Source organism: Varanus komodoensis, unplaced genomic scaffold (assembly GCF_004798865.1).
Source record: "Varanus komodoensis strain SLA01 unplaced genomic scaffold, ASM479886v1 scaffold15, whole genome shotgun sequence".
Lineage (NCBI taxonomy): Eukaryota > Metazoa > Chordata > Lepidosauria > Squamata > Varanidae > Varanus > Varanus komodoensis.
Window position 1 is genome coordinate 585445 of NW_025335440.1, and position 13433 is coordinate 598877.

The following is a 13433-nucleotide window of genomic DNA, read 5'->3' on the forward strand; positions in this document are numbered from 1 at the left end:
TGAGGTAGCAACTAAAACCATCCCAAAGAAAAAGAAATGCAAGAAAGCAAAATGGCTGTCTGAGGAAGCTTTAGAAACAGCGGAGGAAAGAAGGGAAGCGAAAGGCAAGGGAGAAAGAATGCAGAATTCCAGAGAAAAGCTAGAGATAAGAATGCCTTCTTAAATGAACAGTGCAAAGAAATAGAAGAAACCAATAGAATAAGGAGTACCAGAGATCTCTTCAAGAAAACTGGATATGAAGGGAACGTTTCATGCAAAGATGGGCATGATAAAGGACCAAAATGGCAGGGACCTAACAGAGGCAGAAGAGATTAAGAAGAGGTGGCAGGATTACACAGAAGAACTGTACAAGAAAGAGCTTAACATCCCTGATAACCACAATGGGGTGGTTGCTGACCTCAAGCCAGACATCCTGGAATGTTTAGTCAAATGGGCCTTAGGAAGTCTGAGCAACAACAAAGCTAGTGGAGGTGACAGTATTCCAGCTGAGCTATTCAAAATCCTAGAAGATGATGCAGTAAAAGTGCTACACTCAATACGCCAGCAAATTTGGAAAACTCAGCAGTGGCCACAGGATTGAAAAAGGTCAGTTTACATTCCAATTCCGAAGAAGGGCAACGCCAAAGAATGTGCAAACTACTCCACCATTGGCACTCATTTCACATGCTAGCAAAGTTATGCTCAAAACCCCACAAGCTAGGCTCCAGCAGTATGTGGACCGAGAACTACCAGCAGTACAGGCAGGATTTCGAAGAGGCAGAGGAACTAGAGAACAAATTGCCAACATACGCTGGATCATGGAGAAAGCTAGGGAGTTCCAGAAAAACATCTACTTCTGCTTCATTGTCTATGCTAAAGCCTTTGACTGTGTAGATCACAACAAATTGTGCCAAGTTCTTAAAGAGATGGGAGTACCAGACCATCTTATTTGTCTCTTGAGAAACCTATATGCGGGTCAAGAAGCAACAGTGAGAACTGGACACGGAACCACTGATTGGTTCAAAATTGAGAAAGGAGTTCGGCAAGGCTGTATACTGTCGCCCTGCCTATTTAACTTATATGCAGAGCACATCATGAGAAAGGAAGGGCTAGATGAATCACCAGCTGGAATTAAGATTGCTGGGAGAAATATCAACAACCTCAGATATGCAGATGATACCACTCCCATGGCAGAAAGTGAAGAGGAACTAAAGAGCCTCTTGATGAGGGTGAAGGAGGAGAGCGCAAAAGTTGGCCTGAAACTCAACATTAAGAAAACTAAGATCATGGTATCCGGTCCTCTCACTTCCTGGCAAATAGATGGGGAAGAAATGGAGGTAGTGACAGATTTTATTTTCCTGAGCTTTAAATTTTATGAGAATTTAAAGCACCTCTAAAGTACTGACTAGAGAGTGCTTGCCACTTAGCAAAATGGATTTTACTTTTGTAAGGGTTTTTTAAAAAGTAAAGTATACTGCCACTGGCTTGTTTGGCAAAGGAATGCAATATTCAACACTACATTTCACCTCCTACTCATGGAAGGGAACAGCTAAATGGGAACAGGATGCTGTTCCCTGTTTACGTTAGCAAGGTTATGCTTCACATATATGGCTCTACCGATACAACTCTGAAAAGCTCTGGAAACAGTCACTGGGAGAAACTGCCAGAGTGCAGTGCAAGTGAATTAATTAACGCTATCCTGGGCAAACTCGATGAGCCATTCATGAGTAATTTTCAGAAAACACAATTGCTTTAAGTAAAACTGAAAATCATAAGGCAGATCTCTTGATTGCTAGTATTTACTGGTATTGTTTTATAAATAATATTTAAGGTTTTTCGTGAGTTTATCACAACCTGCTTTGAGGGCCCTTGTGAATGAAAGGCAGCCTTAGAAACAAAACTCAATTATAAAACAAAATAAAGCTCAACACCTAACTGTTGGAATGAGATGCAGGTAACTGTACTGCACTCTGTTTGTGCTGACTGGCTAACTCAGTGTGACATGAAATGCTCAGTTACTCACAGAACTTAAAAACTAAGTCCAGTGTCGAGGAGAGGAGAGGAGAGGAGAGGAGGCTAGACTAGGCAGTTAATCTGGCTAGCATTAGAATTTCACACAGGGAGCATGAGAAGTGGAAAAAGGATCCATGGTTGTCCATATGCATGTATTTATAGAAATGCTTATATCCCCCCTTCCATTCCATACCCAAGGCAGTTTAGTACAGTTAATACAATAGCTTCATAATCACACACAACAGTAATGCGAAATAGTAAAGCTCTACAGATTAAATAAAAATCATAGGGCAGAACCATCACCTACCTGGTAAGATGATGCAAGAACAGAAAATAATTCACCAGCCAGTGAAAGCAAGAGAGGGGAACAGCCAAGCCTTATGGTGGAAGAAATTCCAGGCCCCTTCTCTTGCCCCATCCTACTCCACAGGAAGCATATGGCAAAAGGCCTCTTCACTCGACCTTAAGGAGCCAGCAGGCTGGTATAGAATTAAGCAGTCTTAAGAAAAAGTGCAACAGACTAGAAAGAGATATCAAATGGGAAAATGTTTGAAAAATACTCTGAAAATGGCAGAGGGCTAGGGTTAGAGAGACAAAACAGAGGCAAAGAGAGAACTCTGGAGATGCTGGACTGCGTGTTGGGGGGGTGAGAAAAATGTTGGCAGGCTGGCCAAAAAATGGAATGGTGGCAGAGTAAGCAAGTACCAAGTAGGTGGTGCCCATTTTTCTGCTACTGAAGAAAGAGCAACCAGGGATAAAGCAGGAGGGGTCACAGCCACACATGGGTCCTAGAGACAGCAGAGGCTGTACACTGTTTATTTAACAGTATTTAGGAATGGCTTATCTTAAAGAAATCACTAAGCAAACACAAAAAGCAAGTCTCTGTACAGAGGAAAGCATCATCTTCCTGGGAATGCCTGTTGGAAAAGTTTATTCTCAGTAGGTGCTAAAAGTCTGGAAGGGTCATACCTGCCAAATGTGTAGTTGGTAGTGCATCCCAAAGAGATGGGAGGAAACCAAGGGGCACAGACGTGAAACAGTGTTCCCTAAACCAAAGCCTGCCAAAAAAATTCGCTTATAGGAATGTTCCATGTTACTGCCCCAAACACTTGGAGGGCACCAGATGTTTTGGATGACATTTAGGAAGGCTGATCCTAGTAACATGGCAACCCAAATACATAAGGGTCAAGCAGCAGCAGGTAGCAGCAAGGGCAACCTTCCTATATTAATTTGTACTATCCAGCCAATTATTTGACTTTAAGGGTCTAGTTAGTCATGCAATATAGCACTAAAACTGTACCAAGAATTTTGGAAAACAGAAATTAGAATAGATGAAACAATCAGTATGCTAGGTAGATGAGGTCATAGGGATTCTTGGTGAAACAATGCCAGAGCTTGGCATTATTCTATAAACCTGTGATAGTTGCAGGACTGTTTTTGCAGATGGAATTTATTGCTGGAATATATGGTTTTGGAGTGTCCAGGGAAATCTTGTATCAAAATTCTCTATTAATAGGATCCATGCACTTGTATAACATACTACATAAAACTTGTTTTGGAAAATAAAACAGAGAAACAGGCCTCTCCTGCAAGATTGAATCAGAGCACTTTTGAACTGCTTTGAAAAACAAAGACATGTGCTCTTACTGCATGGTCCCTGTTTTACAAGGCTCTCAATCAAGAACCCCTTCCCAAACACCTCACCCACCAGTCAAAAATCTAGCATTTCCCCTTTGTTCTAAATTCTGGCTAGTTATTTCTAGGCAGTTGGGCTCACTTAATATAGGAAGAGCTGAAAACACAGCAGCTGCACCATGGTGATTAGACACTGTCAGAATGGGGAAAGGAGGGTGCTAGTGAGACAAAGGCTGCCATTTCCACTCCGTTTAGTTCCAGTGGAAGCATGACACAAGAACTAATGCAGATATGCATAGCAATGAAGAAGAGGTAGATTACAAAGACCAGTGTCTCTGCAGGAGGGGAAGAGGAGAGATACACAGAATTTTTTGGCTTTGAGCGCTCCTCCCTTGGAATAAAACACAATAGAACTATTACAACACTTAAGGAAAAATCTTAAGTGCTTAAGTCTAATTCTTTAAGTCTGCCTCTGACCACTGATTAACATTTCAACCCAAGTAGTTCCAGGATAAACAAATACCACTGTTACAGAATTTGCTGAGCAGGAAGCTACAGCTCCCCCAGGATAAAAGGGAACCAACATCACAAGGCACTCTCTCCAAAATGCAAACTAACTGATGTGAAAATACAAAGGAAAGCCCTCACAGCTTCCAGCAGAATAAGCTAACATTACTATCACACAGGAAAAGAAACACAGGCCAGCACTGTACTTTCAGGCCCATGGTGAGATGGGGAACCTCTTTTAGAACAATTATCACACTCCATTTTGGGAAAGCTCTCAGGTATCGTGGACAAGACTAACGGCAGAAATGGGGGGATCCAAAAGGCCAGTATATTGCAGCTTAAAACTTTTAATGCCAGGGACTAAACCTTAGGAAAGGCATTTCTAACTTTTAGAAGGGGGGGCTGTATAAAAGCTTGAAATATTCCAAAGGATTGGGGAAGCGGGTGTAGAAGAAAACTACAGAAGGGCCAGATTTGGTCCAGTGTTGACGTTTCCCCATCTCTCACCAGCAACATAACCTAAGCAAACAACAGTGTCCTTCCTCTAATTGAGGGTGAGCAACCCAGTGCTCTGGACTACAGTTTCTACAATCCCCAGGCATTGACCAAGATGTCTGGGTCTGATGGAAGCAGCAGTCCAAACACCCCAGAAAGCATCCAGTGGCTTATCACTGCTTGTACACCCAGCCCTCAATATTTACAGACAGATCAAACCAGTGCCCCTATCTACTCCCCTTTTCTCACAACTACAGTAAATCATTTGGAAGAAAATTGAAGAGCAGTATCATCACAGAAACAAGTTCCCCATGCGGGGCTTGGACTTGAACAATCATACTGGATAAAATTCTCTTTACATACAGAATCTCTAAGCTCTATTTCTATTTGGTCACGTTAGCATACTATCTGGCAAATTAACTTTTTAAAACACAAACCCCTTCCCAGCACATGGGGAATTACATCTGTACCAAAATGCGGAGAAGGGGAGTCCACTACACAAAGTTTGTGCTACAACGAATATACACACAACCCTTATTCACACATTACTTTTAAACTACCCTGCACACCTAATTTCATTTGCAAGGGTACACTTGAAAAATGAACAAGCCAAGGGCTAGACAAACTTGTCCTCAGCAAATAGGCAGAACAAAAACACACATATCTGGTTCACATGATCAATACCTCAATAATAGCATTGTGCACGTCACCAAATAGGCTAGGATAATAAAAATGATTACTGGAGATACAATTTTCCAATTGCTTTTAATGCAACACTTTCCAATCATATTCAGATCCCAACCATGCAAAATCAAATAGAGCACAAATGAAGCTATACACGAGAATCGGTCCGTGGTCATTAGAAAGCTGGGGCAGGTTCTAGCTCCTGCCCAGCACAAGATCGGGAAGAAACAGCCTTTGCTGCTGTTAAGAGTTACTTAAGTTGCTGTATATTTGACAGTGACATCCAAGTTAAATCATCTCTGACCGGATCCATCTATGCTTATTGACGACTATTTTCTTTTGAAAACTTAAATCCAGACTCCGGAAGCCAAGGAAAACTCGTCCATGTGGCTCAGAGGAGGCTGCAGGCAGGGACCCGCTTCTGCCGCTCCTCTGCGCAACCCGCGCTGCCCCTCACGCAGACCAGAGAGGATTCCTTCGGCTCGGGGCTGCTTTGAGAAGCCGACAGGGGCGGGACTCGGGTCAAGGCTTACGGGTCTCACCGAAGCGCCCCCTCCCCACCCAACACAGCCTGAGCCCTGGCCCCTGGAATGGATCGCTACAAGAAACCGCATGGAAGCGAGGCTAATGCGAAAGAGCGCCGCGCCAGAGCAGAGTTCAGCCCGCCCGCCCGCCGTTACCCGCTTGCAGCAGCTGCATGGCGTGGGTGAAGGAGGGGTCCAGGCTGTCCTTCTCGGCCATCAGCTCGGGCAGGTACTTGCTCTCGGGCTCGGCCTTGACCGCGGGCCCCGCGCCGGGCATCAGCGGGGTGGGCGCGACGCTGGGGGCCGGCGGGCCTGTGGCCGAGGGCGGGAGGAGAGGCGGCGGCTGAGCGCCGCGCGCGCCCGCACCCCGCGGCGGCCTCCGGGGGGACGCCGCGGCCTGAGGAGACTGCAGGCGGGCGGCCGCGGCGGCGGGGCCCGGGGCCCTGCCCCGGCGGGCGGCGGCGAGGTCCTCGCGGCGCTGCATCCGCGGCCGAAGGAGCGGCAAAGGCGCGCGAGGGAACAGGGTTGCCACGCCGACGGAGCGCCGGGGCCACCGGGGCAGGAAGCGGAGCGGGCCCGGAGCGGAAACGCCTCGCGCTGGTCTCCTTCTGCGCTCTCCACCGCGCGCCAAGCACGACCGCCGCCAACCGTTCTCCGACCAGACTCGCGACTGCGCCTGCGCAAGCTTGGCGGCGGCACCCACCGCGCACGCGCCGGCCGAAGGCTGCCTCACCGTCTACCACCGCCGCCCCCAGGAGAGTCGCGGCGCGCTGAGCCACGCAGGCGCAGCATGGTCCGGGCGGCGACGCCCCTCGCTTCCCGCCATGCGCTCGCGCGCCACGCACGCGCGCTGAGCGGAACAAAAAAAAAAAATGTACGAGAAGGCTTGCGCGCGATGCCTGCGGGCACGTAGAGATAGGAAAAGTGAAGAGTAGCGTCTTGCAGCACTTAAAAGACTAAGTTGGCTTTTAATGTGCCACAACGCTAGTTACTGTTCTGTTCTAGGAGCAGCAGGCTGGATGCGGCCCCCTTAGGAAGTCTCCCCAGCGCAGAGAAGATGGGACTCGCAGGGCAGTGGGCTGGGCAGGAGCCAGTGAGAAGGAAGGAAGGACTGAGCGAAGCAGGAAAAGGTGGCGGAGGGGATGGCTGGGCTCCTGGATGTCCCCTGGCCTCGCTGGGAGGAGGGCTCCCTTCCCTTCCCCGCAGCCTCCAGGAAGAACAAAGGCGGGGCTAAAGGGGCCATCAATTCCGTCTCCAGTCAATAGAATGAATTTTCTACACTTTTTATCTCTGTGTACCGAGGCCAGGCCTCTTAGTCGCCTTTAGGTTCGGTCGTATTTGTTTGTTTGTTTGTTTGTTTGTTTGGAAATTTTGTATGCCGTCCCATTCGCATAAGCCTCGGGATGGCTTCCAACATTATAAATAAACAGTGATACAGAAAGAACATATAACATCGGGATTCATCCTGGCTAAAAGATTTTAAAACCAATAAATAATATTAATAATTATTAAAATATCATTTAAATAAAAAGGTCTTGGCCTGGTGCCGTAAAACAAATAACGACGGCGCCAGGCAGACCTCTCTGGAGAGCGCTTTCCATAAGTGGGGTGCCACTGCAGAGAAGGCCCTCCTCCTCCTAATATCTTTTACGGAGGGTTTCCAGAGGAGGACCTCTGCTGCTGATCTCAAGGGGCAGGAGGGCAAATATGGATGCAGTCGTTGCTTTAGATATCCAGGTCCCAAGCCGTTAAGGGCTTTGTAGGTGATAACCAGCACCTTGAATTGGGCCCGGACTTCGATGGGGAGCCAGAGAAGATGATAGAGGACTGGGGTTATATGAGAGTAACGCCCAGTCCCTGTCAGCAGCCTGGCAGCTCTGTTTTGCACCATCTGAAGTACCTGGACTGTCTTCAAGGGCAGCTCCACGTAGAGCGCATTACAGAAATCCAATCGGGAAGTAATCAATGCATGTGTCACTGTCACCAGGCAATTGTTCTCCAGGTAGGGACGCAGCTGATGGATCAACTGAAGCTGAAGGAAAGCGCTTCTCGCCACCGAAGTCACTTGAGCTTCCAAAGACAGCTCTGGGTTGAGGAGCACTCCCAAGCTGCGGACCCTGTCCTTTAGAGGGAGTGCAACCCCATTCAGGACAAGGTCCAAGTCACCTACCCCGGAGCCCAAACCACCCACCAACAGGACCGCCGTCTTGTCTGGATTGAGCTTCAGTTTTCAGCAGGAAAAGGTGATTTTTAAAAACTTAAAAAAAAAACACCTATCAGTGCTGATAATCAAACACTCCGTTATCCCCAGATTGCGGTAAAGGAGAGAAGGTGAACTAGGGCTGAGAGGCCGCCTTTCTTTCACCTCTGCAAAGTAGTCCGCTGTAAAATTGCTGCCTAGGGGCGCGAGGCAGAGGGTGAGCTTGCTTGCAGAGACCTCCCATAGGAAACAGAAATTCAGCAAAAGTCAACCCATTTAAAGTGCCCTATTCGAGCTCAAATGCAGGACTCAGTTGCATGGACAGCCACATGCAAATAAGTCCTATTTTAAGTTAACCCGGAAACTTTTTTTGCATTTATATCCTGCCATTTTCCTTTTGTGAGGAACATAAGGCAGATTACATATAATCATTGGGGCTTACTCCAGACAAGAAAAACCAGACTGACAGGAAAAAATCAGACAGTCTGCTGGTGGTATACAATCAAAGAACATTTACAGTTTATTCAAACATACAAGAAATATATGCACATGTAGGCAGCCCCAGAAGGGACTGCAAAGATGGAGTCTGTACAAGATGCTTTTATAATCAGTTACACACAGTTTGGAGGAGGTCTTATCCATCTTGAGTCTACAGCTCTTCTTACAGTGACAAGCTTTTAGCAGCCATAGTATAACAGAGGTTTCACTCATTTTGTCCACACTCCCAAGTAAGCATGCACAAAATTGCAACCTTGCCATTGAAAAGGTTGCATTCCCTTCCCATCCACACTGCTGCCTTTCTTTCTATCTGTCTATGGAGACGGGGTGCAAGGTGGCAATGCTGCTGCTGCTGCTGCTGCTGCTGCTGCCCACGTGTAACTAGAATCAATATGTTCCTTTTCCAGAAAAGAACAAATGCTTTCACAAGACCATCACACAAAATGTGTAGCCTGTGCATGAAATGAACATCTGACAGAGGGTTTGGGTTTGCATGACAGACTAAGCCACTATGGCGTAGCGTGACATCTGAACCAAGCCCATGTCTTGTGGGATGGCTTTGGAGTGGCTATGAAGCCATCCCAAGGAGCCATGGATTGTTCTAGGAAATCCTGTTTTTGTCTGCTCTCTAGTGGCAGAAAGAGCAACTGGTGCTGGTGAATGGAAAAGTGGCCACCCAACTGCTGTGAGAGCAGCTCCCGCGGTCCTTGTCCCTGGAGGGAGGGTGCGATAGAAGTATGTAGACAGTATGACAGCCAAGACCGGGTTGGACAGCACAATAATTCGCACTGTGGCCCAAGCAAAGCTGCGTGGGTCAGTCATCCCTGGCTCCACCCTGTGTTTGACGGAGGACCAGGCATGTTACAAGTGGCTGGCCCTCTCCTCCCTCAGTTGTCCCAAGAATTCCTCACCTTGCCTTTCTCCCATTCCCTGTTGTGCTTGTGGGCTAGCGCTAACGTTTAAGCCGGTTTTTCCTGCTTTGGACTCTGAAGTCCGGCTCAGGCTAGCTTTCATGATCTCCCTTTGGACGGGTACTCGCTGCCCTGGCAGAACCTCGCAGGGACCGTCTGCCCTTTCTATGCAATGTTTTAAAATCCCCCTTCCCCTAGTTTTGTATAAAAAAAAGGGGGGGGGGAGAATACTTAATCGTGATGGTAGAGGTGATGAAGACTGCTGACCTTTCACAACTGCAGTTATGTGGGAGCAGCCACATAGGGAACCTGGGTGATTAATGGGGGAGGGGCTGTCCTGCCAAGTCCAGCAGGTTCCCACTGGGTCCAGTGCCCCGCAGCACTGCTGGTAGATAACCCCCACCCCCAGCCCATTGGAAGCATTTGGACTCTGGTGCATGTCAAAACCTGCGTGACCCAGGCCAGTGAAAGTGGGGTGGTGTGTAGATTGCTCCCCTGGGACAACAGAACCCTTGGCAGGAGGATCCGTGGCCTTTGCGGGGAGGGTCATCTGTGCATGGTGTTCCCTCGGTCAGGCAAGTGTCCCTGAGATGCGAATATCCTGGTTGGGCCAGGGAGATCAGCGCCTCTGCAAGGGAAGGAGCAGTCCCCTGCTGCCCCTGAAGTCCTCCCCTCTGGACCTGGAAGGTCCTACTAATTGTAGGCCACTTTCCTTCCTGGGCAAGGTCCTTGAGGGAGGGGTTGGGGTTCGGGCACTCCTGGATGAGAGCGATCCGTTTCGGGGTCCATCTTATTTGAGGTGCAAGCTGGCTGGGCCGTTGGACGCTCCTTCAGGGCCACTCCGTGAAACTTCCCTGGGTGGGAGAGTCAGTCTGCTTTGGAGGGGAGGGGAGGGGAGGGTTTTCGGGAGGGGCAGGGCAGGGGTGAGTGGGGGGAGAGGCCAGCTGCCCGCTGCAGGGGCTTTTCAAGGACACATGCCCCCTGAGGGTGGAGCCAGCAGTCTTACTGAAAGGGAGGGACCTCAAGGAAGCCCCTGTCTTGGCGCCAACTCTTTACATGAGCAGAGGCATCTCCTTCCAGCTTTAGTAAAATGCTATGCCGATTTAACTTGCTCTGTCCACTGCGCACTCTCAGTGAAAGAGCAGCATTTCAAAGGATTGTCTTCAGTCTGGACCTCAGCCGAGGGAGGGAGAGGACAAGCCCACGGCATCGGCATCGTCTAATGTCTGCGTGAACCTGCTGAGTGGGGTTGTCTGGAGTTCTGGTGTGCATTGCCATCAATATGCTGATGACCTGGCACTCTATTTTCCCTTTTCCTCTTCATTAGGCGATGCTCGGGATGTCCTAAGCAGGTGCCTACCTACAATAATGGACTGGGTGAGGGCTACCACACTAAATCCAGGCAAGCCTGAGATGCTTTTGGTGGATAGTTCCTCTGACTGGATAGAGGGAATGCAATCTGTTCTAGATACATATTTTATTTATTTACTTACATATTTTATTTATTTATTATATTAGCACCCCTCCTTTTTTTCTTTCAAGGAACTCAAGGCAGCTTACACAATCTCCTTCTCAATTTCCTCTCCATCATATCACCACAACAGCAGCCCCATGAGGTAGCTTGGGCTGAGAGTGTGCTAGCGAGTGCCATGGTCTGAGTGGGGACCAGAACCTGGACGGCCTACGTCTCAGTCCCGCACTCTTAACTGCTATGCCACGCGGGCTCTGATGGGGTTGCCCTCCCCTCTGTGGGCCTGCTTCATCCCTTGAGGTGGCTTCAGTGGCCCAGAGCACCTTCCGCCAGCTCCACCTGGTGGCTCAGGTATGCTCCTATCCGGACAGTGATAGCCTGGCATCCGTAGTCTGTGCCTGGTAATCTTTGAGCAAATTACTGCAGCTACCCTTGAAGACGGTTCAGAATCATTTGCAAAATGCACATGGATACTATGCTTGCCACCTGAGGCCTTACTTGGAACCCTATTACAAGGAGGGGCTCTGCTGGTGGCCATAAGGAGCGGGGTCCTTTCTGTGGTTACAGAGTGAGCTCTCCAGCAAAGCCCACCTGCCATTAACTTGATTATCTTTTCGGTGCCATTACTGAGGAAAGAGTGTATCCTCTGTGTCAACTCCACACAGTACGCAGGGTTGGTGTGTGGGAGGGGGACATTTCCAGGTCTAGCAGTAACTCTGGTTTGGCTCTTTAGCTGCAAAAATGTGGTTTTAAATATAGTTTTAATTTTAATGTAATTTTATGATGTTTTATTTTTAAAATTATATTGTATTTTTGCATTTCTTATTATTTACTGCCTAGGCTTGGTTATTGGGCACTATGGGGATTAAATTACATATATAAATCAAATATGTGTATATTTTAATTTATATATATTTTAAGTATATAAATAAAAACTCCCAGCATCCTCAAGCCAAGATGGCCAAAGGCCATGCCCCTTGGAATTCTGGAAGCTGGGGGGGGGGGGTCAAACACATCTGGAGGGTACCAGGCTGGGGAAGGCTGTTCCAGGCTCAGCTGTCAGAGAGGGTCCAGGAGCCACTCAGCAGCCGCCCCTCCTGCCTCTGACACGGAGTGCCCTGGCCTCATCTGTCTCCCAGAGATCTGAACATGCAGCTGCAACTACAGCTGCAAAACTGCCACCAACCATCTCCTTCCCTTCCCTGCTGCCACAAATCTTGATTTTATGATCTGGAGACAGGTAGACTCCCAGCTTACATCAGTGAAAAGTTACTGGAGGCTTGCTTCTGTCAATAAGGCTTGTTTGATGAAGAGAAAAAAGATAGGTTTTCCTGTTTGCAAGCATCATTAGTACATAATGTGGGGAGGGCACACGTGAGGACAGGGGAACAAAACCATTTTCAAGATGTCCCTTTAACAGACAAGCCTTTACAAATGCATTTTAAATATTTTATTTGTTTTGTCTATGTTTATAGCACTTTTTGATATAAACGTTTCCAGCCTGGTTCACATTAGCATGTTCTCAGAATAATGCAATCAAATTGAGCACAGCAATCAATAAAGCAGCAAGTCACAGCGTGACCTGCTTGAGTTTGGTCCCCAACCTACAGGCGGAAACTAAGGCAGGGGAGGGCATGAGGTGAGGCGGATTCCGGAGTGCAAGGGCATCCTGGGGTGGCAGGTGGCGCCCCAAATCTGGCGATCACCAAGCTAGGAACGGCTGCGCTTGAGTGAGCCTCCTTGCTGCTCTTGCCGGTTGATCCATTATGGCCATTTATCCACTTATGGACCTGGCACTTTGCAAAGGAAGAAGGGCCTCTTCCCTGCCTCAGGGGACTAAACTAGGAAACAGCAAAAAGAGATAGCGAAATAGGCAGGGGTGAGCAGGAGAACGTGCATCTGTATCCTAGTTTTATAGCTCTACTGCTGCTTCGTTGACTTCCTCAACTTGGTGTGCATTCTGATGTGATGTGTTGGACTGCAGCTTCCTTGGCTGTGCTGGCTGGGGATGCTGGGAGTTGCAGTCCAGGACAGCAGGGACACGCATACTTGTGGAAGGCTACAGAAAGGGATTGGAATTACCAGGGCAGGGTTCTGTCAAAGGCTTCAGGGAAAATGTGGCTGTTCAGAGGGACTTCACTAAGAGCTGTGTATGTAACAGTCCGCCCACCCACTAATCAGGGTGTGTCTGTGTAGCATTTCAGTTAAGCAGCAATGTGTAACGGATTAATCCAGCCCTTGACTATGGGTGCGTGTCCTTGCCTTCTCTGTTTAAGCTGCAAATAATTTGGTTTTAAAACTTTACTGTGATTGTATGCATTACTCGTATTTTACTCCATTTCGTATTTATGAACTGTTGCGCACCGCTCAAGAGAGCTTCGGGTTTAGGGCGGTACAGAAATGAAACGAATGCTAACAGAACTGCATGACTGAAATAAAGCAGCCAGAAAGAAGTCCTGCGGTCGCCAGCACGAGTGGATGCAATAAGCGAGGAGCTGCAGCGCTTTGGCGTAGGG

General features: G+C 48.1%; 1 protein-coding gene across 4 annotated transcripts in view; it reads right to left on the reverse strand.

The window, feature by feature from the left end:
- The window catches only part of KHDRBS1 (KH RNA binding domain containing, signal transduction associated 1), a 28640-nt gene extending 22144 nt beyond the window's left edge, over positions 1-6496 (reverse strand). For 3 of the 4 annotated variants that reach the window (XR_006414194.1, XR_006414195.1, XM_044424815.1), the window contains exon 1: positions 5994-6495. Coding sequence is in view for 2 of the 4 variants with exons in the window: in XM_044424815.1 (XP_044280750.1) it covers positions 5994-6321 (328 nt within the window). In the remaining 2 variants the exon portion in view is untranslated. Of the gene's footprint in view, positions 1-5993 lie in introns of all 4 variants that reach the window. The other variant, XM_044424817.1, reaches the window with a different exon arrangement.
- Between the last annotated feature and the right edge of the window lie 6937 nt (positions 6497-13433).